Source organism: Clarias gariepinus, chromosome 5 (assembly GCF_024256425.1).
Source record: "Clarias gariepinus isolate MV-2021 ecotype Netherlands chromosome 5, CGAR_prim_01v2, whole genome shotgun sequence".
NCBI lineage: Eukaryota > Metazoa > Chordata > Actinopteri > Siluriformes > Clariidae > Clarias > Clarias gariepinus.
This window is the reverse complement of record NC_071104.1, coordinates 26,525,788-26,552,949: the sequence shown is the minus strand read 5'-3', so window position 1 is coordinate 26,552,949 and position 27,162 is coordinate 26,525,788. Positions and strand designations below refer to the sequence as shown.

The 27,162-nt window shown below is 36.6% G+C and overlaps 1 protein-coding gene across 1 annotated transcript; it reads left to right on the top strand.

The window, feature by feature from the left end:
- The first annotated feature begins 60 nt into the window (after positions 1–60).
- On the top strand, positions 61–26,370 carry ifih1 (interferon induced with helicase C domain 1). The gene is made up of 16 exons (XM_053496557.1): positions 61–766; positions 3,437–3,605; positions 6,652–6,918; positions 7,452–7,523; positions 12,571–12,764; positions 14,029–14,239; positions 16,984–17,201; positions 17,700–17,801; positions 18,551–18,674; positions 21,420–21,635; positions 22,593–22,849; positions 22,943–23,092; positions 24,242–24,403; positions 24,492–24,685; positions 24,807–24,900; positions 25,670–26,370. Exons 1-16 carry the CDS (start codon positions 341–343, stop codon positions 25,865–25,867), a joined length of 3,054 nt encoding a protein of 1,017 aa, XP_053352532.1. The 5' UTR covers positions 61–340; the 3' UTR covers positions 25,868–26,370.
- The last annotated feature ends 792 nt before the right edge of the window (positions 26,371–27,162 follow it).

Genomic DNA, 27,162 nt, shown 5'->3' with positions numbered 1-27,162 from the left:
TCTCCCTCTACTGGTCGCATTTTTTTCACAATAAAAAGTAACCAGTTGGTTACACAATCTTTTTTTCTGAACACCTTAGTTGGCATGATAAGTCTATCTGAGGAGATTATTATTATTATTTTTGCACAATTGACAACACTCGGTTCATAAAAGAACACCGAGGCCGAGCGCTGGTGGAAAGAACCCGACCACAGTTTGGTAGAAGAAACGAAACCGAAAGCGGGCGCCACATTTACAGAGAATACGTGTTTACTGTGCTAATCCTGGGCGTTCATCTGTATGTTACTTATTGTCACTTTCTATACACACATTCTCCCGACTCGCGGCTTTATCTTGCACCATGAACCACAATCAGGAGAAGAAAATCATCGAATGTTTCAGAAACCGACTGAAGCAACTGATTCGGGTCGCCCCTGTCCTGGATGTGCTGCATTTCTTAAGCAACGAGCAGAAGGAGCTGATAAAAGCCAAGATACAGAATGAAGGCGAAACAGCCGCCGCAGATCTTCTCCTCGGGGAAATTATAAATAAGACCCATCCAGAGGGCTGGTTCAGAGAACTCGTAACTGCACTGGAAACGGTCGAATGTAAACAAGCAGCCAAATATATAGAAAATAATCCTCCCAGTCCGTCGTTGGAGGCTGAGAATGACGCCTACACCAGGCTGATAGACCTGCTACAGCTCACTCTGACCAAAATGAAGACCACTGATGTGTGCCACGGCTGCTACGAGCAAAGGATTCTCACCGCCGAGGACCGGGAGAGTGTGAGTATGGCTGGAGGAACCGTTTAAATGAGTCGAGCCAAATGATTCGCAAGCACAAGGCCTTCTTTAATAAAAAATATTTCTATGAAACAAACAATAAAAATGGAAACCCCATAGCCCAGGAACTTTATCAATCAAGTTATGTAGTTTAGTTATAATCTATAGAAATTCCATCCCCCCCCCCCCCCTACAAATATTATAAAAATGTTGTTCCTTAAGAATCATATAGAATATTTTGACACTGCAGGAAAACCTTTACTAGAGACCTGTGTTTCTGTTATAAATGAGGGTTTGTCTGAACTCTTTTGTCAAAACTCGCTCTTTCAATGATATTTGTTTCATACATCGGAGGAATCCGAACCCTGTCACAGAAATATTTCTGTCTGTATGTCTGTCCAGCCAGATTTTGTCACAGCTTCATGCAAAACTGGCTGGACAGAATTTAATGAAACTTTGGCAGTACTGTAGTTTGTATTTGCATGAAGTTAAACCTGCACCATAAATATACGGAAAACAGAAATACACCACCAAGCTGCCCAAATTCTCATGACACAAAAACATGGCTTAGTCAAAAAAAAAAAAAAAAAGGCAAGTACAATATGAACCAAACCTTCCAAGATGAATTGACAAATCAATGAATGTTTATTCTTCCTGCTGGAAGTTTAAAACCAGTTTGTCTTATGTGTATCGAAACTATATATCTAATATATAAGTTACTAATAACCTGCTTGCTCAATGTAAACAAACACCTGTACCAATAGATATTGATTAGAAAATCTAATGAATATTTTTAATGAGATTACTTAATTATTTCACAGTTTAAATACCAGTTCTGAAGTGGTATAAATTAATTTTATCACGCAGAGAGTTCTGCCGTATAGACAGGCAGACTTGTGTGTGGGTTTCAACCTGAAATAATATCAGCTATTACATTAAAGCTGATCAAATGATTTATATCTTTAACCTTTTAACTATTTCTTAATTTTTTTTTACCTGTCAACAATGGGCGCTTACGCTAGTTTCTAAATATTTTCCTGTATAACTTGGGTACTAAAGCTCCTAAGGATTTCAAACAATTATTGAAATAAATTTCTACAAAACATATTTAAGTAGGGCTTATATATCGCAAATTGATTCAAACCATAAATTATGGTTTCAGATAAAGATTTGACTCCTCATGTAGTCTTTAGACTGTTTATCGAAATTTTCAATGAATAAAACATTCATACATCTATTTTCCTGTTTGTATAACACAAATCATAATCTGCCTGCTTTTGATTTCCTTGCACTCAGATGGGTCTTGACTAGATTAATAATTATATTTATTATGTTATAATTGTGTGTGTGTTTGTACACAGTGTACATTGTTTTTTGTGTTTTATATATATATATATATATATATATATATATATATATATATATATATATAGAGAGAGAGAGAGAGAGAGAGAGAGAGAGAGAGAGAGATAATGTGCATCAGGGCAGACCTGGGGAGAGACATACTGTAAAGGAGCATGACTGCTGGTAATTAGCATGTGAGGTTTTTTTAAGCCCATACAATATTTTTGCATTCCATTCTGAATCCTTAGTAAATCAAAACTTGGACTGCTTGGTTTACTTTCTGTAAAAGAGGTAATACACAAATTAGAATATTTTTATCATCTTGATGCATACAAAAAATGCCAAAACGATGCACAAACCAGACACACCCAACACCTTAGTTTAATTTGCATTAGCATCAGTGCATCAAACACTGTCGAAAAGTGGCTGTCATGTTGAACTTTTGTTCTTTTGTGTGTAAATATTTGCAGTATCAAAACAAAGGAGGTTTTATGATTTAAAGCTACATCTAAAAATATTTTAGGAAAAAACTGTTATAAAATCTTTCTTGTTAAGAAAAAACTAGTTGCAGCTTACATAAACTGTTCATTTACTGTGTTTTCTCCTTACTGGGAAAATACTGTTCTTTAGTCCTTCAGTCTGTGTCCCTCCAGTCTATGTCCGTGGAGTTTGCATGCTCTCCCTATGTTTGATGGGATTCCTTCCACAGCTCAGCACCCATTCAGAATGTACTCTGCCTTATTCACTGGTCACTGTACAGTAGGCTTCAGCAACTTCAACCTCAAACAGTATAAGCAGTACAGACAATGGATGGATGGATAGGTTTCAATATGTTACATTTAAATATTACATTACAATGTATTAATAAATTTACAAATATACAAATACTACACACAATCCATTATATTCCATTAAATAATATATTAGTGATTGAATTTAAAGGAAATCTTGGCTATTAACAATGGAGCTTACTTAAAAGTCAAGCTTTTTTAACTTTGTTTGTGTGTTTTAGATATTATAGTGCATTTTCAATCAAATATTTAAATGCTGATATAAGCATATTTTAAGAGGCCAAGTAATTTTTTCAGTAGACAGATAAATAAAAATAAATAAATTTGTATTTCTATGGTATTTACAGTATGTTTAGGTTGCAGTGCAATACAGTTTTATTCCAGCAGAGGGTGAAGGAGATTCATTTACTGTATAAGACATTTAATTGTCACAGAGATATTTTTTAATGTACTGTAGGTATAAATTTGTTTTCTTTCTCTCTCTCACACACACACACACACACACACACACACACACACAAACTATACCTTTGAACAGATTTTAGCCACAACTACACAGCATGGAAATACGGCTGGGGCCCGTTTGCTGTTGTCTCGGCTGCCAAAGAATGAGTTCGGGTGGTTCTCTCAGTTCCTGGATGTTTTAGAGAAGACAGAACACATCATGCTGGTGCGGGAATTAAAGGGACTACCTGTTGAGCCCATTGGTAATTCTTACTCACACTAATCACATGGCCTTATACATTTTTGCTGCCTACATGCAATAGTTAACTTACTTTAATATCTACACTATCAAGACATTTTATTTTTCTGTTTTTTTTTATTTATTTATTTGTATTTTTTAAATTGTATATTATACTGCAGAAATTGAAATTATGACAAATCTGGAATTACAGTATGTTGTCAACAAAACATGTTAAATAACCCAGAATATGTTTTATATTTATTTTTTATTTTTTGTTTAATGTTTGGAATGCTGGTTAGAACCAAAAAAATTTAAATTTGGACTCATCTGACCAATGGATGGTTTACACGGATCTAATCTCCATTCCATGTGTTTCTTGGCGCAATTAAGTCTCTTCTACTTGTCATTCTTCCAAGAAATATTCTTTGTTATTTCTTTGCCACAATTCGAGCGTGAAGACCTGACCTACACGGCCTTCTCTGAACAGTGAATGTTGAAATATATATCTGCCATTTGAACTTCAAGAAGCAAATATTTAGGCTCTAATCTGAGGTGCTTTAGGTTTCTGAGGCTGGTCATTCCAATACAAATCTAAAACTTATCCTCTGCAGCAGAGGTAACCCTTAGTCATCGTTTCTTGGGATGGATCTTACAAGGGCCAATTTCATCAAAATGTTTGATGGTTTTGGCAACTTGAGATTTGACAAATTGACTGACCCTAACTGCTTAAAGTAATGATGAACTGAACTGTCTTTTCTTTTTAGGCGCATTTCTGAATTCAAAAAAATTCCTGGGTAAATTCCATGGGTGTGCCAAGCTGTCATCAAAGTTAAATGTAGCTACTTTGGACAATCTAAAATATAAAATGTATTCCAGGTTGTTTAAAACTTTTTTGTTGACATTCCATATGTGTTCTTGCATAGTTTGGATATCTTTAGTATTATTGTAGTGTTGAAAATAATATACAGTAAATAGAGCAAAAACACTGAAGAGGAAGTGTCCAAACATTTGCCTAGCAGTGTGTGTGTGTGTGTGTGTGTGTGTGTATGTGTATATATATATATATATATATATATATATATATATATATATATATATATACACACACACACACACACACACACACTGCTATATATATATATATATACACACACACAGCAAAAAAAGAAACGTCCGTTTTTCAGGACTGTGTATTTCAACAATAATGTTGTAAAAATCCAAATAACTTTACAGATCTTCATTTTAAAGGGTTTAAGCAATGTTTTCTACCTTAACAGCTTACAGAAAGTAGGCATTTAAGGTCACAGTTCTAAAAACGCAGGACACTAAAGAGACTTGTCTCCTGACTGTGAAAAACACCCAAAGAAAGATGCCCAGGGTCCCTGCTCATCTGCGTGAACGTGCATTAGGCATGCTGCAGGGAGGCATGAGGACTGCTGATGTGGCTAGGGCAATAAATTGCCATGTCCGCACTGTGAGACGCCTAAGACAGCGCTACAGGGAGACAGGAAGGACAGCTGATCATCCTCGCAGTGGAAGACCACGTGTAACAACACCTGCACAGGATCGGTACATCCGAATACCCACCTTCGCTGGACCAGACAGGAGTGGCAAAAAGTGCTCTTTACTGATGAGTCACGGTTTTATCTCACCAGGGGTGATGGACGGATTCGTGTTTATCGTCGAAGGAATGAGCGTTTGACCGAGGCTTGTACCCTGGAGCGGGATCGATTTGGAGGTGGGGGGTCCGTCATGGTCTGGCGCGGTATATCACATCACCATCTGACTGAGCTTGTTGTAATTGCAGGCAATCTCAATGCCTTGCGGTACAGGGAAGACATCCTCCTCCCTCATGTGGTACCCTTTATGCATGCTCATCCGGACATGATCCTCCAGCAGGACAATGCCACCAGCCATACTGCTCGTTCTGTGCGTGAGTTTCTGCATGACAGCAATGTCAGTGTTCTGCCATGGCCAGCGAAGAGCCCGGATCTCAATCCCATTGAGCACGTCTGGGACCTGTTGGATTACAGGGTTAGGGCTAGGGCCATTCCCCCCAGAAATGTCCAGGAACTTGCAGGTGCCTTGGTGGAAGAGTGGGGTAACATCTCAGAGCAAGAACTGACAAATCTAGTCCAGTCATGAGAGGAGTCAGGAGGAGATTCACTGTAGTACTTCAAGCAGCTGGTGGCCACACCAGATACTGACTGGTACTTTTGATTTTGAGCCTCCCTTCATTCAGGGACACATTGTGAAACATTTTTAGTTTATGTCTTATGGTGTTGACTCTTTTAGTGTTCATACAAATATTTACACGTTAAGTTTACTGAAAGTAAAAACAGTTGAAAGTCAAAGGACGTTTCTTTTTTTGCTGAGTTTATATATAAAATTGTTTGTACACACATATACACAATATTTAATTAAACTACACTTGCTGTAGATTTTCATTAAGAACGAGACTCTACTGTTGTGTGCATTGCGTTTTCTCCACATTGTTTTTATATTAGCACATGATACTTATGTTCTTAAACAATATCTTTATAGAGAAAGATGTTTTGCAAAATAATTGTAATCTAGCTGTTCCATGCATGCATGGGCATGCATAATTTGCATGCCCTCACATAAAGTCTCATAAAATCAAGAAAGAATATATTGCCCAGTTGTTCTATATACTGTAATGCAGGCATTTTTGAAATTAGATAACGCAGGCTATACTTAGCTTTATACCTCACCCCTGAATAATATACCAAAGAATGAAAAAAGTATATAGACCAACCAAAAAATATGTTGATATATAGCATTTTTTTTTAAACCAGTTAGATTGGCAGTGGTAGCTGAAAAGTTAAGGCACTGTGTAACTAATCAGAAGGTCAGGGGTTCAAGCCCCAGCAAGCCACCTTCAAGCTGCCTCTTTGGGCCACTGAAAAGGACCTAAGACCTTTTTCTTCCACAGTAACTTTATTCATGCACTCTGAGCCCACCTTCCTAACAAGTTCTAACAAAGTATTTTACTATGCTGTATTGTGTACTTGACAAATAAAGGCTACTTCTTTGACTTCTACTTTCAGAATCATCAGCTGATGTTGACAAACCACAGTCTCCAAAGGATGAGAGTGAATTGACTACACAGTCAGACACTGGGGAAGGGAAAACAATTGTGGATAAACCTTCTCCCAGATCTATCTCTCCGCCTCCCAGTCAGGCCTCTGGCTACTCTCAGGTTTCACTCTCATCCACTTCTTGCCTTGAGGCTGCGGCTCTTGACAGCAGCATGGACTGCAGTGGCTTCCTGTCTTGTACAGACTCAGTCGCTGAGCTAAGCACTGGAGTCGAAGGTTTGCCAACTTTGGACACACATTCCTTATCCCCTTTTTCAATCAGATTATTATATCATATAGTATATGAAACATCATGTAAAAAATATAACAAATAAAATAAAATTCAGTAACACAAAAACTGGAGGTCATACTTAGAACAATATTTTTACGATACTGGTTTATATTTTTACTCATTCATTTATTATAGTTCTGAAAAGGATTTAAAACAGCTGATGTTGATGAACCCCTTTCACCCCTGTTAATTTCACTAAATGTTGGTCGCTAACTGTTGGTCGCCACCTCTGCCAGTAGCGGTTAGTTAGTTCCGCCAGTCATGGAAGGATATGCTAGACCAGTGTTGGAGCAGAGTAAAAGCACAAAAAATGTTATAAAAAAAAATTAAATTTCCACTAACTGACTATGGTTTAAACAATCTAATAACTTTGTAAATAATTAAGAAATATAACACAAATTCAACACAAACTATAAACTAGAACTAAGAGTTTACTAAGAACTTGCATAATATCCCTGGACATTTTTTTCTGCCACAGATTTGGACCTGTATGAAGGCAGTGATGTTGAAATAAAAGAAGAAAATGCAATGGAGTCTTTGGATCAATCAGGTAATGTCATTTAAAGATAATGTAAACCAACAAAAAGGGATCTGCCTTTTAGCTAGAAAGAATTATGGTTGTAATTCTAAGCGAACTAGAGTAACATATGGTTTTAATAATATGCAGTGACTCCAGTGGTGTGAATGTGGGGGGAAAAAACATCATTTAATCTAAATCTAAATGTCGGAAAGTATATGATCGTGTTCATTAAACCTAGGGGGTGCATTTAAAATAGTGCACATTCTGCTATATTAGCAGTTGTGTGGCTATATTAATGCAAACCAGACCTCGGCCAAAGCTTCATGCCAGGTTTCTGACACTCCTGAGAACATGAGTCATGTTTTCTTCTTTCGTATTTTCCAGAGGATTTCATGACATGAGCTGCCTGTTAAGTATTTCCCCATTTTTAAAGATTAAAGCTTTCACAATCCAAGTGAGTTCTGTGATCTAGATTTAGTAGTCATTCAGTAGTTAGCACTAGTATTACTTTGTATTGCTTTCAGTCGTTTATCTTTCAATTTTCTAGCGGTTCCACAAATACTTAAATCAGTTACTATGGAAACAAAAATATGCACACATACAGTTCTGAGGAAACCTGGAAGCCTTAGCTGAATGACAATCAGTGTGTATTAAAGGTTTGTTAGCACAGTCAACATGCCATAATTCACATTCAGTTCCAAATTGATTCTACAGGATTACTCCAGAAATCCCTATTAAACATACAGGGTCGCAGGGGGCCTGGAGCCTATCCCAGGAGGCTTAGGGCATGAGGAGGGGTACACCCTGGACAGGGTGCCAATCCATCGCAGGGCACGCACATACGCTCACACACAGACGCTGATTTACACACTACGGGCAATTTGGGGAACGCCAATTAGCCTAATCTGCATGTCTTTGGACTGTGGGAGGAAACCCACCAAGCATGGAGAGAACATGCAAAATCCATGCACATAGAAGCAGAAATTAAACCTGGCCGGGAATTGGACCCGGACCCTGGAGGTGCAAGGAGACAGTGCTAACATTTTATAATATTTTTTAGAATTAAATATTTTTTACATGCATAAGCTATACTGGTGCTTATTTGTTGGATAATGTATATTTATTATTGTCGTCAGATATTTTAATTCATGCTAAATTTCTGCTCTAGTATCTCAGCAGGACATTTCTAAGGGTGTTAAGGTGGTGTTAATAGGAGGAATAAAGATTATAATGCTGAGGTTTCCCTGTTAGCTCTTTAAAACAAGGTATTATCTTTTTTTTTTTTTCAGCAACATTCAGTGTCAGGCAGGGAAATATTCGATTCAGTTACACTGTTAGGGCTGAAGCTTGGCTCATCTTTTTGCATTCTGTCAGGCACAAGCACAATGGCTTAGAGTGCAGTATAATTATTGTACTTAATATGTTTGAGCATGTACAGGAGAGAACTTGAGAGAGCTGTAAAGACTCTTGAGAGTTTTTTTCTCTTTAGGTAGGGATGAAGTCCCACTGCCATCACTATTAGCACTCTAACCAGGAGGCCATGTGTTAAATAAGCAGTCATTATAGTGGATTTTGTTCTTTAACAGGATCAGTATGACACTTAGAAGCAGCACCAAGAGAATTCAAGCACATTTTTTACTCAGTAAGAATGTTCACTAATAAAGCAGCTCTAGGGCCTTCAAAGCAATGTTGTATTTATATTTACATTCTTTCCAGTGGTGTCATGAAGCAGACAAACAGATCCAAATGCAGGTTTTTCTGTTATTTATTAAAACCAATTTGACAGACATTCCAAAGAGATACGCAATGTTCAGAAATGTAAACAAACAAGTGGTGGGCAAACGGTCATGAATAAGACAAGAATGTAACAGGAAACGGGAAGTATGTTATGAGCAAAACTCTAATCTAGACAGGCGTGTAATAACAACATGGATTTTTCACAGACAATGCTAGAGCAAGGCATCGCAAGGTGTTCAGCGGTCAGCAGTCTGGGTTATTTACAGTGTAGAGTGGTATTCAGAAAAGTGTCATCAAGTGACCATGAGCTTGACTGAAGAACAGTGATGTGGCTGTGATGTTCCAGTTTTAGACTGCAATTTCAGCATTTGCAGACATACAGTACGTGGCAAGCAGTGGCCAAACACACTATGACTAAACAGATTCTCCAAAGAAATTTTCTATTGCAATGTTTTATTACGCAGTTGATGGACTGCACTGTAGATTGCTTAGATGACATCATTGACAAGAGCAATGAACACTGTGTAAGAGTTGAGTTTAGTGGTGGTGCAAATGTATGGATGGAGTTAATGTTGAATAGCGCTTTTGCATAGAGGAAGAGTTTCTCTACCAACATATGAAATTTGTATGATTTATGTCGGTTGATCTTATGCCCCTTATACTATATATACACACACTGTACAGTGCAGCAAAAAATTATATTGTGAAATTTTTTTTTTTAATGATTTGGTTCAAAAAGTGTAACTTTGTATATCTCTAAATATCAGAATATTTAAATTAGAGTTTGCATAAATTACTATTCAAATAGTATAAGTACCTTTTATGTTTCAGTCTAGTTCAGTACACACATGGGTAAGACTGCTGATTTCACAGTTGTTCAGAAGAGGATCATCAACACAGTCCACAAGGCTGGCTGTTCATAGAGTGCTGTATAAAAGAATATTAAGGAATAATTAAATAGAAGTCAAAAATGTGGTAGAAAAAGATGCACAAGAAACACAGATAACTGCTACCTTAAGAAAAGCAAAGCCAACTGAAGAACCTAGGAGAGTATCACAAGGAGTGGAATGAGGCTGCAGTACATCAAGAATCACCACACAAAGACATCTTCAGAAAATGGCATACAACTGTTGCATTCCTAGTGTTAATCGACTCCTGAACCAGAGACAATTTTAGAAGCATCGTACCTGGGCCAAGAAGAAGAAGTAACTGGACCACTGCTAAGTGGAACTGAACCCCACAGATACTGTAATCTATAAGGTATTGTCAAGAGGAATATGAGATGCTAACAACCCAGCCCCCCCCCCTCTAAAAAAAGAAACGGTGAGGATTGCCATCAAAGCAACCTGGTTTTGAGTAATATGTCAGCAGTGCACTTGCTGACTGCCTCCATGCCATGCCACACTGATTCATTAACTGTGCTAATAGAGTCCAGACCAAGCACTGGTGCATAACTGAACATACATTTTCAGAATGCCCTGAAATGCTTTTTAATAAAAATTTGGACAAAATTTATTTTTTGAGAAGCATTGAATATCTGTTACTGAAACCAATGTATGAACTTGCGCAAAAAGACTTGGGGAGGCACACCCTTAATTACAAACACATGCTCCCCCTGTTGCAAGCAATAGCTGTGGAGGTTGCGGTCTCAGCTTCCTCTTTTGGTCTCTTGTGTACTATCAGTCTTTTGACTTTGACAGGCACAAATGAAAGGAATTCAATACAAATGCCTTCTGGTTTGGGATGTTTTAAAATAAGTGCTAAGTTATTGACCTGTTTTTAGTACTGACAGATCACAAAACAGAGTGTATAAACAATAGATAGAAAACAGATAAACAGCTAATTTAAAAATGAGGCTTAGAGTGGATGCGTGCTCGTGTGGTTCCTGGTCCTGCCACTTTTTTTGTTTTTTTGGTTACAACCCACGTGAAGGCATTTCCCACCAGTGGACTTACTACTGAAACTCTCAGTCTGTGTGCTTCATACCCAACCAGAACCAATATAACCTGTTGCCATCGGACGAGTCTCCCGAGATAAAACAGATGTAAGCTAAACAGATCTCGGTCTCTCAAATGGCTATTGTAGTATTGCAAATAATTGTGTTGCAAGATCTTTACTGCAGATTTCATGAGAAATCCCTGCTGCAGAAAACCTTAGGTCTAACTTACTGTAAAAGTAATGTAGAGGAACACACATAATCATTAGTCATGTACACACATAACTGCATTTAGTTTTGTTCCACAGTTATTCATATTACTCAATCTAATCCACTGGCCTGGCTGCTCATCCACAAACATCATTTTGTTCATTTACTGTAGATATGCACAAGAAACATTTAATGTAGGTTAATAAAGTGTTATCACAGTTAGCTTTCTGTGAAGTCCTGTATATGCCTAAAAGGTTATCTTCAATAAGACGTGGCTGCAGATACTATTTTTCAGTTACAGTCTCACAAAAACACAGTTCACATTTCTGCTGAACTGGTTGGGCCTCATGTCTGATCTAGGCTTTGGCAGCATTGTGGTTAACTGGCACAGTTACACATACATAGTTAACCTAGCCAGACCTTAGTAAATCTGCTATTATATCACATGTGAAGTCTTATGAAGTTACCCTCACTCACTTACTCGTCAGGGTCGCGAGGGGCCTGGAGCCTATCCCAGGAGACTTAGGGCACAAGGTGGGGTACACCCTGGACACATTGCCAATCCATCACATGGCTTGTGAAGTTATCATTATTGTTTTATTTGCATTGTTCAATTAGGAATGATACCTAATGTCACTTTATGCTTGTATTTGTATGGAGGGCAGGGAATACATGGCAGAAATGTCCTGTGACACGAATATACAGTATGTAAAGCATACTGTATAACCTATGTATTGTTGGGGCATTTGTAAATTTGTATTTCCTTCTTAAATAATGATAGGTAAAATAAGCTTAGTAATAAAACAATAAAACATTTTAATGTCATTATTTACATTACACTGCTTTATTCAACTCTGATGTTTGGTATTATAGCAGGAGTGGTGACACAACTAGCTCCGATGGATCTGCTTAGATCCAAAAACCACAGGATGTTACCCAGAATTTCAATTAGCAATTTCAATTAGAATAAATGTAATAGCTATGAAAAAAACAGCAAACACCCCTAACTATTGTAAACACTAATTTTCCCACACTGGTGGATAGGAAGTGTGAAGCACATACTTACTGGAGGCATCTATAGTTGGGCCTAGCCTCTTTTCGGTTTGTTTGTTTGTTTGTTTGTTTGTTTGTTTGTTTGTTTGTTTGTTTATTTGTTTTGCATTAAAAAAATTTTTTACTTTTTTTTCCCCTCAGATAACAACAAAGATATAGTTCTGCGTGATTATCAGAATGATGTTGCTCGGCCAGCTCTGGAAGGGGAGAACATCATCGTTTGTCTCCCTACAGGAAGTGGTAAAACCCGAGTCGCTGTGTATATCACCAAACACCATCTGGAGAGCAGAAGGCTAAAAGGACTGCCAGCAAAAGTTGTTATTCTGGTTAACAAGGTACTGGAGAGCAGTATATGATACAACGCAAGCTTGCCTCTGTGTAGCATAAACATTTAGAACATGTCTAAATTTTAACAAATACATCTTCTATATGAGAGAGTTTATACAATACATTTTAAAATAGAATCAATCGAATTCAACACTGATTTTAGATCCTCTCAGGGATCTGAGAGGATCTAAATTCAGTTAGATAATTTTCCATGTTTGGCTAAAATATGTCTGCTTAGAAGATCCACACATTCATGTGATCTGGTGGAAATGCAGTGAGTGTTTGAGGTGGAAAGACATTAACGTTATGTTTTGTCTGAATCATCTCCAAAGTAGTTCCTGTCACACTCCAGACAGGTCAGACTTCTTCAGGAACATATTGTATGAATATTATGTTTACATCCTGTGTGTGTCTAGAATTGCCTTAGCTCTTGTTTATTAAAAGTATAAAGAAAAAACTATTTAATTGTTAGATAATTAAAGGTCAAGATAATGAAAGCAGTAGAATATTTTCCGAATTAAAATTTAAGATTTGGAAAGCTTTTTTATTACCGTGTCTTGATATGTTCAATGAACGTTCACATCGTTAAAGTTTAACGTAGTGTCATATTTTCTATTACAAAAGAATTTGCAACCACAATCTTCTACTATTTAATTTTTTAATCTTCTAAAGATAAAACATTCAATGTAGGCCATATAAAAACCTAGGATTTCAGTATTTTTACATTGTTTTATTTTATACATTATAAATATTTTAATAGTACTGCAGCTTTATTGCTTTAATCCAGCTTGCATACTTTAACCAACACACTTGACAGCTCTTTATCCCATGTTTGGCTGGTGATGCTTTCCTGAAAATAGAATGCCTTTTTTAGAAGAAGTTTTTTAAACCTAGACCCATGATGTCCTTTTGAAGAATTTGACACATTTATGAGTCAGTTTAAACTGAGTTATTCAAGCAGGCATGTGACAGTTTAAAGTGACTTTACTCCTAAGAGTGACAAACAGATTATTGTGGGATTTATTCAAAAACACCACCTTTGAATTGCAGGCGTATTGCTGACCATTACTGTCGGTAGACCTAAAAAGCTTTCTCCAAGATTTCTTAATAAACAATGCACTCTAATATTGCATAGTGCTCATATTATATCCCTCCCTCTAAAATATCTGTTATCATTTCACTTCATTAGTCTTTGTACCAGTGCATGTTCTCTTTAAAGTAAAAAATAAGCTCTTTCTGGAATGAAAAGACATCTATATTCTGTGTACGTAGGTGCCCCTGGTGGAGCAGCACTACAAAGCTGAGTTTGGGAAGTTTCTGAAGCACCTGTACTCTGTTGAGAGAGTGAGCGGAGACTCACAGCTCAAAATCTCCTTCCCACAAGTTGTTGAAAAAAATGACATCATAATCTGCACTGCACAAATCCTGGAAAACTCTTTAGCAAAAGCCAAGCAAGGTGACGAGGACGGGATCACATTATCACGTAGGTTACACTTGCTTTACCATGACCTTTTTTTATTACATTTCATAACACTTGTATTTCTGTAAAATCTCTACTATATTTACCTTCACTGTGTGGCTAAAATTGAAGAGTTCAATCCACTGACCACCTGATGTTTTATTGGTTTTTCTTTTTTGTGTTTTTTTTTTTAAACCTCCTGTCTATGCTGCCAGTTTTGATGTTTTTCTGGCAGTGCATACTACAAGGTGACATATGGTGTTTATTGGGTTTAAGAATATTTCAATTTTTTTCTCTTCTTTTCCTTTTTTTCCACTGGTCTCTGGCCACATGTCTGTTCTAGTCATCAGTTAGTGAATTGCCTGACTGATCAAATCCACAGGGGAATTATTTTTCTTCCCTTAACGATCATTGTTTCACTATAAAAGCTAAATCAATCTGTACACAAAACCTTTACAGTTTGTGAAACATTTTGTTAAAATAATTGTTCTGGCTGTGATACATGCACATTTTAGTGCTTTTCTTTGGAGGTTTGGTGGAATGTATTGCAGTAGCACAAAGCAAAGGGGAGTTCTGATACTATTATTATCACACCTAAAGGTTTGACTTACAATAAAGACATTCAGATTGAAGTGTGCTGGACTCTCTCTCAGTCTTCTTGTCACTGGGGACTTCCAAGCGGGATGTTTTGATTATCAATAAGTTGTGGCCATGATAACTTGGCAGTGTTATGGATGTTGGGACATTCTTGGGACATTCTTGTTATTGTGTTGTTTTTAAATGACTCACTTTGACATTGCAGCAGCATAGATTACGTAACATAGGGACAATGTTAAATGTATATAAATGGAAATACATATTACAATGTCCATAATAGTTTGTTGTTTGTTTGTTTTCCAACAACTATGTTAGTTCCCTGAATGAGCATTAAACCTAGTTTTTAGGTAGATGTCTATTGCTAAAAACTGCTCCCAGGCGAAATTTATTTGACTACTGCAATTTACCAATCCATTAAATCAGGAAATAGGCAAAAGTTAAACACAGTTTAAACATGTATTAACAGGTCTGTGTCACTTAACGTTTGTGATCTGTTCTAGGAAAACAGGCGTCATGCAGTTTGAATGCCGAGTGGACACTATTTTACAGTACAGTTATGTAAATGCTTATCAAAGCTATACTGTAAGTGATCCTACAGTGTAGCTGCAGTGTATAAGTGTGATATGCTTACATCCTGAGCAATATTTTTTATTTATTTTCCATACATTTATATCTTTTCTTTCCCCAGAACTAGCCCAATGGCCAACTAGAACTAACTTATAGCTAGTTCCAGGGTAAGAAAAGAGTTAAATTTGCACTAAAAACACCATAACCTTGAAAGAGACCACCTCAGATTAGCTCAGAGGTCTGTAGATGCTTCAAATGATTCTTAGCTGAACTTTGGAACGCATTTCTGTATTACTTATATTGTACTTGTGTTATGGTTGACAAACTTTAATGTTGGTGTGCAAAGCAGGAACATTTACAGTATACAGTATATTGACAAAGACCTATGGTAATATACTTATACTGTATACAGTACACCTCAATTTTGATTTAAAACAGTTTTGAAAAACCTTAAATATTCCTCCAAACACTAAGTCTGAGGTTCAAAATGCTACCCCTTTAGCACAAAGCAAAGGCTGGTGTTGAACTTTCAAAGAAAATAGCGGGTGTACATAGCTAGGCCTCACAACATAAATATGAAAAGTATTAGAAGAGATTTCTTGTGGGACTGGAGACATGTACAGTACATAACTGCTTTTCATACTGTTTCATAATTCCTTTTTATACACATCTGCTTTTAACTACATTACTATTCATGCTCATTTCCTTCCACATGTGGAATATCCCTGAAACAATGTCCCTGTGATATTTAAACATTCAAAATAATTTGCGTGGAATAAAACATTACTTCATGGACATCTAAAAACTAGTACAAAGCTTAAAAACATTTATAGCCTATATCTTATTAACATCACTGAAGCCTCAATTAGCAGTTTGTAAATGCTCTGTTTCCTCTGGACTTCTCAAATATCTATCCTATAATGAACCTACTGATGCAGTTTTAAAATCATAACTTTTTCAGAGAAATACCCTTCCAGAGAAAAATAGACTCAAGTTCAGTTAGAAGTCAAAACTAAGGCACGCCTCTGTCTTTGGCAAACACTGGCCTGATGTGTACTGTACTTGTGTGCAAATGTTACGAACTGACTCCTCCATATGCACTGTATGAACTCAGCATAGGAACTTTGTTGATTAACCTTATCCAAGAACTTAACAATATTAATAATTGATATTTACTTTACAGTTTGTATAAATTATGCAGCACCATACTTAAATCATAATACTGTCTTTAAAAAAAAGTACACGCAGAACCAAAGACGAGGATTGCAAGGGAAAAACACATGAATGACATTATAAACATAATATTTAAACTGTTATGTGAGCTGTGTATGATGTGAGTCAACATTTACATCAGTGACAGTGTTTTTGCTGGTTTAGATCATTCTGTTTGGACATAATGTATTGAGTTCCAAATAAAACAATAACATTAAATAGAAATGTGTTCTGCAATATTTTTATTTAATTCCAACTGAAATTGCAACAGAAGACTTTTTTGGCAGAGCAGAACAAAATCAAAATATCCTCAGAGTAGCAACATGCATGGGCGGGAGTGTGTGGGCAGAAAGGTGTTAAAGTTAGAATGCTCTTATTGACTTTTTTGCCAGAATTCACTTTGATGGTAATTGATGAGTGCCACCACACGCAAAAGGGCGGGGTGTACAACCACATCATGATCCGCTACCTGAAACAGAAGCACAAGAATGCCAGCTTGCAAAAGGAACAAAAAGATCCAGTACCGCTGCCACAGATCCTCGGCCTCACTGCTTCACCTGGAGTCGGAGGGGCCAAGACTCAACAGAAAGCTGAGGAGCACATTCTCAAGGTAAATGCACTTTAACACATACATACACACTGAATTCTTATCTACTGTAGATACAGGGGGTAAAAATCTAATTTTTATTTTAGTTGGCCTTCTGACCTACCTTCTACTGTATAACCAGTTCTCTTTAGTTAATTTTTTCCTTCTGTTTCTTCCCTCTAAAACCTTATCCCACCTTATCTTTCAGCACCAAGCTGTTCCTAATGTTTCACATGGCCCCTGTACACAGTGCGGCTATAAAGTGTCTCATGTGTTTCATTCTTTTCTGAAGGAATTTTCAAACAAAACAAGGCACTCTCTGTACACAGGTTTACCCTTTTCTCTCTTTTCACAGTTAAAAAACAAGTCTCTCCCCTCATTTTCTTAACTTTAGGACAGTTGTAGGGAGGGAGGCTATCATTGGCTAAGCGGTGTTAGCTAAGCGGCCAAGACTGACTAAGCATAATTTAGCAGATGTAATTTTTCAGAATGAACTGCAGTCATTAAAATAATGTCTTACAGATTTGTGCTAACTTGGACGCCTACACAATAAAAACCAAAACTCTCGGAGAAGAGCCCAAGGGTCCATACAAACGTATTGCGAGCGCACAAGAAAGAAAGGAGGTACCAACTGCATCCAAGCACACCATCACATTAGAAAACAAGACATACAGTACAATACATGACAATTCATTACACAGGCATGCTTTAAGTGTGCTGCATTATAGAGGGAAGTGCAAAAGTTTGGATACCCTTACATGCTTTCATTATTAAAGAGTTCATCTTAAAATAGAAAAGATTTTGGAATTGATTCAAAGGGCAAGATTACAGCATGGTCAAATATCTGAAGTAGATTTTCTTCAATAGCTTCCTCCCTGTTTGAAGTATATTTTAAAGGTATTTCAGGCATACAGATTAGTAACAAAAAGACCTATCCTTGTTATCACAACTGACTTAGAGTTCCAATTGTTTAGTTATTTCCTGGTGGGTGATTTGTGTCTATGTTTTCTCCTGTGAATGATGTTGGCAAGCATGAACATTTTTTTTATTCTTTTATCCCATTTACTGTACCTTTGTGAAAAGTCAGTAGTTTCAATTTCAGGTCTTTTGAATTGTACTTTATTAAACCCATTGTCTTTTACGTACTCATGGCAAACTGCTCGATCATGTGCTGTATGATTAATACAATTGGCACCTTGATGGGGCCTAACATTTGAGGTTCCTATTGCTGCTGAATTAGAATTCAGTTTCTATAATACATTTTTTTTTGTATTTAAATATAGCTTTATTATGTGACAAAATGTCATTATCGTTGAAAGTGTGATTTCTAATACAGATTTCTGTCATTACTATTTTGTTCTGCCAATTTGAAGGATCCCTTTGGAGATGTGATAAAAGGAATCATGAGTGAGATTCACACACATGCCCAACTGAACCCACTGTGCCAACCAGGCACACAGATTTATGAGCAGTGGGTGGTGCAAAAAGAGCAGAATGGTAAGGCAGAAACTTTTTTCATGTTCCAGACTACCAGAATATGTTTCTTTTATATTTCGTGGAAATTGTTCTTAGTGAGTATTAATAGCCAATTCATCCCTGAAAACACTGTGACACTTCTACTGTACACTGTAAACTCATTGAAGCAAAGCACCACATATGCCCTATCCCATGCTGTCTTTGTTTACACATGCCTGTGGTGTCCACAACGCCCTAGACATCCCATTTGTAACTTTCAAACGGATATTCTCTATCTCCCTTAATCCATTCTTTCCATTCTTTCAAAAGATTCTTCAATTCTTGTGATTATTGGCATGAACCAATCACTAAAAGCTGTTGTATTAAGACCTTCGAGTATGTTTGAATAGACATAACTTAGTTTGGTGCGTTGGCAGAAATGACAGAAATGGTGAAAAAAAAAGAAAGAAAAAAAAAATTTTTTAAACCAGCTTTTAAACACTAAATGCAACCATGAAATGAAATAGGTCTGGTAATTAGCTGTCTTTCTGTCTGCTTTAAGACAATGTCCACTGTTAAAAGCGTATGTAAATAACACAATACTTTACACAATACTTGTGTAAAATTAAACATTGAGCACATGAATTGAATGGTAACATTAAAAATAATCTTTTTTATTATAATTTCTTTAGAAATAAAAAAAATAGACATTCTATTCCCGTATAGAGCTTTTCTTTAATGCCATTTACACTATTCTGTGCTCCTTTACCCAAGAAGAACAATATTTATACATGTGCTCATGGAAAATGATGTCATAAAAGTTTCCAGGCCAGTTCTGTATTCTGTGGATATGGTCACTGGAATAATTTTGGCTATTACAGTACATAAAGATGGTGTTATCTTACACATTTTGTACCCAGAACATCCATTGTATGTTTGGATATTATGGTTTCCTGTAAGGAAATGCATAAAGACAACCTGAAATCAGAATACTGTAAGCCACATAAAAAAAAGGGGGACTAAATCATCTAATAAAGTGCAGTGAATTTTTCATACTTCTAATAGTCCATGTCTTTGACTTAAGTAACAAAGGAAATTAAAACCATTTTGCAAAGACATTGTGTACTTTCCACAAGATAAAAACAATCCCCCACCCTATCTCACTTAAACATAACATTGTAGAAGAAAAATGTGCTTGAGTTCCTGATTTTGTATGGGGACAATCCCACAACATAGTTAATATAGGCACCTCAACCCATTTAAAAAAAGCAGTAATAACTTTATCAGCCACCAGAGAGATGTCGTCCACAGTGCTGTGGTTTACTTCAGTGGCAGGCACACACAACTCTGGCACAAATGGGGAATTGCTGCAGTGCCTGGAAAAAGGTTTCTCAGGAATCAAGTAACACATATGATTCAGCTCATGGACCGCACAGAAAATAAGACCAAAGTACAACTGACTTTTGCTTTTAGGAGTGTTTTCTGGACTGCTAGGTTGAAGTCCTTAGTTTATGATTTATTCAAAAGGACCAAACTCACATCTGTCCATCCATTTGAAACAGCAGATCTTGCTCCGGGACAAAGCTGCCAGGGTGTTCCAATCCCCAGTGTAAGCAGTAATTCAAAAATGGGGTTGCCGGCTATCTTGTGGTCAAGTGCAAGTGCCTAATTTCTGAACTCTGTGTAATATTACAAGAATTAGTGGCCCTCTAGCCCTAATAAAAAAGGATCTAATTTATCCTAAGGATGTTTTATCGAGTTGAGGTCAGGACTTTGTGCAGGCCAGTCAAGTTCTTCCACACCAAACTTACTCACCATGTCTTTAGGGACCTTTCTTTGTGCACTTCTGCGCAGTTATGTTGGAACAGGAAGGGGCCATACTGTTCCCACAAAGCCTGGGAAAGCCTTCCCAGAAGAGGGAAAACTGTTATAGCTGCAAATGATGGTCTAACATCAAATTATACCCTATGGATTCAAAAAATTCAAAAGTTTATATGCATGTGAAGGCAGGCGAACTAATACTTTTGTCAATATAGTGTAACATGGAGATGTTTAAAACTGGTAAGAACTTGGAGAAAAGACCCTGCATACCTACAAGAATTATCTCAGAGACCACCGACATGTGTCTTAGCATTCTTAACACCATCTCACACTGAATAATTATGTGGCCTGCTTTGATGTTTGGGAGCCCTATTCATTAACTGTGATACTGAGTAAATTGTAATACAGGTACAGTATGATGTAGCTCTAATGCCAAAAGTAATTGGAGAAAAAAACTTTGTATCCTTGAGACACTGTTATCACATCTAACTAAGTTGGCATACAATGGCTTATATCCTGGCTGATGTTTTCAGCTGTAAACTGCTTCATTGCTGGTCCTTGTAAACTGAGGAGTAGTGGTGTTCACTGTTCCCCGCAAAAGACTTAAGGAAGCACTTAAACCTGAGATTATGTCTCCTCTTTTACTTCTACTCTAAGAGAGACTTGGAAAAAAAAATGGTTTGAAACTGCTGTTACTTGTCGGTTCAACCTGATTCCTCTCCATCTGTTGCTCTTTCTCAACCATGCATATTCTGCAATTTCTGAACTAATGAATCACAAACTGGAGCTCTGTGATCAGCAGAACATCTGGATGATCTGTTAGAAAACTAACAAAAATTACTATCGAGGTAACATATAATTAGTGAGTAGTAATAGTGCCATTTTAAATAGCAGTATGCATATAACTTTTTTTACAATGATGCAACAGTACTTTTGATGCTACCTAACTGTGTATTATGTTCTTAGCTGCCAAAGATGACAATCAAGCAGTGCGGGTTTGTGCAGAGCATCTGCGTCAATACAATGAGGCTCTCTACCAGAGCAACACTATCCGCATGTGTGATGCCTTCAGCTTCCTTAACAAGTACTACAAAGAAGAAATGAAGAAGAAATATAACCCTGATGATGAGGACACCATTCAGATCACTGATACTGAGCGTTTTCTCTTCAAATTATTTAATGGTATTATAACAGAATGCAATGCATGATGATCAGATAAACATGTCCAGATCTTTCATGATGAGTTCAGCTCACTATTACAGTTAAATCCTTGTTTGTGAGCATAATTTGTTCTGAAAGCGTGCTTGTATATCAAAGAGAATTTCCCCAAAAGAAATGATGGAAACTCAGATGATTCATCCCACAACTCAAAAATATGAATATAAAGATTAACACAAAATTAATCACTTTTAAATTCACAATTGAATCAATCAATTGAACTAATTTTGCAGGGCATCGTCACAGGAATCAGATGAGTAAAGAATGAGGAGAAGGAGATTGGGGGGCACAAACACAAAACACAAAACACGCACACACGGAATCCTTTTAAGGATTTCGCAGAAATGTGACATTTTACTGTCGTTAAACAGATTAATCTTCCGTACTGCTACAGCCAACTTTTTTCTTTACAGGGGAGTTGTTGCAGTACAGTTACTAAAGAACAGTCACTGCACTTGGACACAAAATTTTGGAGAAAAAAAAATTATGTGCATGCACACACGTTACAATGTTACAATAAACAGCACACGTGTGCACGGATTTTGACTATACGCGTGATGTATATGCACTGAGACTGAGCATGGAGACGATTACCCACAAATCCGCAGCGCGAGAGAGAGAAGAACTATTGGCTCAGTAGTGATAACTTGAAGTTCGACAAAGCGCATGTGTACTATAGTACTTGTATATCAAGACCTCACTCGTTTTTCAAGTTACAATTTATTACAAATTTTGTTTGTCTAGCAAAACACACGCAGACCAAGTTCCTCGCAATCCTCGGTTCCACTGTACTTACAGTATGTATTAAATTTGTTAAGAATTTAAATCTAGAGCCAAATGTGCTGCTAACTGCATTCAGGCTTTTAAATGCTCTAACCTCTTTCAATCTCCCTTTTTTCCTTTCATTTTATTTTTCAATAGCTAAAAAAGAGCTTCTTCAAGAGTTAATGAAAAACCCACAGTATGAGAATAATAGTTTGGCTCAGCTAAGGACCCTTATTTTGGAGGAGTACACCAACAGAACTGAAGCCAGAGGCATTATCTTCACCAAGACTCGTCTTAGTGCCATTGCTCTCAGCCAGTGGATTCAGGAGAACCCAAAGTTTGAGGATGTTGGTGTCAAAGCAAGCTACTTGATTGGTGGTGGAGATCAAAGTGTGGTGAAACCAATGACTGCAGTGAGTTTAAGGAGATCAATGACAATCTGTATATTGTTAATCCCTCTTACCATAGTAAACCACGTGTGTGTGTGTGTGTGTGTCTCATGGCAGGCAGAGCAGAGAGAAGTACTAAACAAGTTTCGTGAAGGAGAGATCAATCTTCTGATAGCCACCACTGTTGCAGAGGAGGGCCTTGATATCAAGGAGTGCAATTTTGTCTTTCGATATGGTTTGGTGACCAATGAAATTGCTATGATTCAGGTAAATATTGACACAATTTCCTGACTTTTTTCTCCCTTATTAGCATTAGATCAAAAAGCAGCATTGTCTGGGTTTACAGCTCTTGCTAATTGTATAAATATTGAAAACTAAAAATCATTAATGCATTTTATGTGACAACCATATATGTGACTGTCTAGGGAAAAGCCATTGGATAAAAAAATTACTTAATCAACATGCAAAATGTTTTCATTTTATTTATAAATATGTTCTAATTATGTTGGGTATGAAATTCCACAGAAGACAAAAATATATTGGTAAAAATGATCAGCCTGCCAATCACTATCTAAAAACTATTGTATCTTAGTATACTCTTTTTCACTTAGTGAATGTAAGGAATATCACAGTGAGACATTGCTAATTTATAATCCTAATAAATTAATTTTGTAATCAGACATCAGCTGTCATGGTGTCGATACACTGTAGATTTTTAAAATAATTTTTTCTCTTTTCACTTATGTGGGTAACCAAAAAGTAAAAGATTGTAGTTTTACTTGGGATTGGGATGCAACATCCCTTCATAAAAACTTTTCCTAGGCATTTACACATATATTACACAAGATCATCTAAGGTGCTCACTCTAAAACATATACAGTATTATGATCTAAAAGAGAACATTGGTATTAATCATGGATGGGTTCAGTGTCATGAAAATATTTACACAATTAAAGAGTAGTACTGAATATTAGTACGACACATATATTTGACTTTAAATGAAATTTAAACCTAATTATAGAAAGAGGGCACAGTTTTTTTGGACATGCGTCTAACAATAAACTAATTGCTAGCATGCCTAAAGATAAAGGATGGTTCAATGATTAAGGCTTTGGGTTACTAATCAAAAGTTAAGGGTTAAATCCCCAGAACCACCAAGCTGCTGCTGCATTACACACGTCCCTTAACCTCTCTGCCTCTGGTTACTGTCTCATAGCTGACCCATGCACTTTGACCCCAATTTCTTAAGCTGAGACATGTGACGAATAGTATTTCACTGTGCAGAAATGTTTATATGACAAATGAAGGTTTCTATGTTTTTCTAAACACACAATAAGTTTTTATGGAGAGCTAAGTGTACCTTTTAAGAACTAAACATAATGTAAATAAGCAATTTAATTATTTTTTGTCCTGCAGGCTCGAGGCAGAGGAAGAGCGGAGGACAGCAGTTACACAGTGGTGGAGGAGGCAGGATCAGGTGTAGCAGAAAGGGAAAGTGTAAATGAATACAGGGAGAAAATGATGAGCAAAGCTATTGCCAGGGTGTGCACACTGAGCCGCGAAGAGTATGAAAAGAAAGTAAGCGTGTTTTACGATTGTGGCTCTCAATTTTCTGTGCATAGCATGAAAGAAAATTTTAGTTGATGCATTGCCATGTTGTGTTCAGATAAAAGAGAACCAGCTGCAGGCAATCATGGAAGAACGTGTGAAAACCAAGAAGAAGGACAAGAAGGGCATGATGATGGAAGACCCCAGCAAAGTGAAGTTAACCTGCAAAGACTGTGGTGAGCCTGTTTGCTCTGGGGAGGATATTGAGATTATTGAGAAAATGCACCATGTCAATGTGACTGAAGCATTCAAGTAAGTAAACCTGGACAGAAAAAGAAGACTGCTCATTTTTCATTGTATACTAATATTATTGTTGAACTTAATAATTAGTTATCATTATTATGAGGACAGTAATATTGTTATTAATTTCTAGGAAGCTATTCATTGTCAGAGAGAACACTACCCTGCAGGAGAAACTCCTAGACTGTGAGGCAAATGGAATTATAGCATGTAAAAAATGTGGACAGGTACTGTATGTCTTTTTCATTATGTGCAAGTGTAATACTTTTTAAGAGTGCATGTAATCATAATTGATGTTTAAGCATTTTTTCTGAATTTTCTCATACTTAAAGGTCTTTATGTATGCCAATTATGTAAGTCAAAGGGTAGTAACTAGCCTTAGTCATATTAGTCATGTAGTTTATCACAGTGTGTGTGTGTGTGTGTGTGTGTGTGTGCAGTACTGTTCCAAAGCCTTAGGCACCATATTACCTTTATTACAAATGTTATGTATGTTTATCATGTCTGCATTATTATGTACAAAGCCATTAAATATTTTCAAACAATACAGAATAATATTGCATGACAGACCAGTTTTCAAATGGTAACAAAAAAAACTAATGTAGGCTTAGGGTTATCAGAACAACTTATTCTCCAGTACACTCAGTAAAGCCTAACAGCTGTTTTACTTCTAAAACTGTACACATATGTATCTAACCCGACTGATTATTTTCAAGCAATATTTTTCACACCAAATATTGCACATTAAATTTTTTACTTGTTTCTTTCATGTATATATGTTTAGAAAGCCACAAAGTTTTCTGTCTGTTCCCAAATAAATTTTTTCTATACTGTAAGTAAAACAACTATTAGGTACTGTATTACTGACTGTTCTGAACAAGATTAGACAAAAATATAGTTCTTCTGGTAACTTTGTCACACTTGCTTCTTCCTTTTTGACTATATCTAAATGTGTGTAGATACAGTATATTTATGTATGTTTTTGTCTGATTGCAGCGTTGGGGCTCTATGATGCTTTATAAAAGCATTGAATGTCCATGTCTCCACATTAAACACTTTGTGGTAAAATACAACTCCAAGAACGTGACCAAGGTCTTTAGCAAATGGAGTGAGCTACCCATTAAGTTCCCTGCCTTTGACTACTCTCAACATGTTGTTACACAAATCTCAGATGATGAAACAGAGTCTGACTAAATCAGTGCTCATCCCAGTTTACTTATTGACAAATAGGCATGAATGCATTGTACACTGTGCTGTTGAAATACTGTAACGATACATAAATACAAATATATACAAATATAAAGATACTGCAAAAATTGCATTCACATAAACCATGAAAAGAAACCTGTGTAGAATCATTTACGCTGGCATGTGGGGTGTGAAAACTTATTTATTTTCTTTAAAAATGGTTTACTTTTAGGTTTTTGGTTTAGATATAGCTGATTCTCTGATTCTCTGACTTTTTTGACTAATTGTATTTATGGATGTTAGATCAAATATCACAGATCATAAATCTAATATATTAAGACATTATTGCATTGTCTGTCTTATTATGTAATTGCATGTGCTTTGTATTTGTTTTTTTGTATTATAGAGATGAATACTGTTTGTTTTATTTGGATATTATTGTAAGAATTAGCACTAACCCTTATTAACCTAGTTTATTCCCACTAAACAAATAAATGTCTGATGTGTCATTTGGGCTTAATTTCTTGCATGAGCAATCCATAATGATGGGGCCTGGTTTAAAATGTATTGGCTGCCATAATGTTCTCTAAGTGTGACATCCTCATGGGAGAATGTCACACACAACAACTCACACACACACACCACTGCATCTGTTCAGGCACCCCCAAGAGGAAGTGGTTTCCCTGAGTACAGGCCTCATCAGAGAGTTCCTGTCAAATCACTGCTGCCATCAAGTAGGACTTACTCTGACAGCTGGACAGTGGACAGACTTTTTCCTTCTGTGCTGGCTCAAAGATGTAATTAGAAATGCACAAAAATAAAAACAAGTCCCATGATGATCAGAAACGTGGAATAGCAAGTTTTAAGAACTGCTTATACGTTTCCATATGCTGTTGTAAGTTATAGCCTATAATTAATACCCAGGCAAGTTCCAATCATAAAATGATAATGTATACCATTTAACTTTTTTTAAAAAAAAATCATGTAGAGGGGCTTACAATTAAAAGGCTTAAAAAATTAAAAACATTTTTAAAAAAACAATCATACAAAAATTCCTTGAGCAGTCTTTTCAAAAGATAAAAAATGGGGCAGCAGATTGCTTTCCATTGTTATCAAGGTATGGTCCCTGGACCTCCTGCAGACTGTGAAGTAAAGCTGGTTGCCCTGAGTTTCTAATTGTGGTAACCCCCTTTTATGAGTTATTATGCCTATAAAGAAATTCATAGTTATCTTCATTTTCCTGATCAGGATGGAGGTAGATCAGTAGTCTGTGCTGGGAACACTGGGCACAAGGCACAAAA

What these genes read in the sequence shown, in the direction of transcription:
- ifih1 (XM_053496557.1), top strand. Translation starts at nt 341, where the DNA reads ATGAACCACAATCAGGAGAAGAAAATCATCGAATGTTTCAGAAACCGA. An exon ending in GGACGGGATCACATTATCAC is followed by an intron (nt 14,240 to 16,983) that starts GTAGGTTACACT and finishes CTTTTTTGCCAG; the next exon opens with AATTCACTTTGATGGTAATT. An exon ending in ATGAAATTGCTATGATTCAG is followed by an intron (nt 23,093 to 24,241) that starts GTAAATATTGAC and finishes TTTGTCCTGCAG; the next exon opens with GCTCGAGGCAGAGGAAGAGC.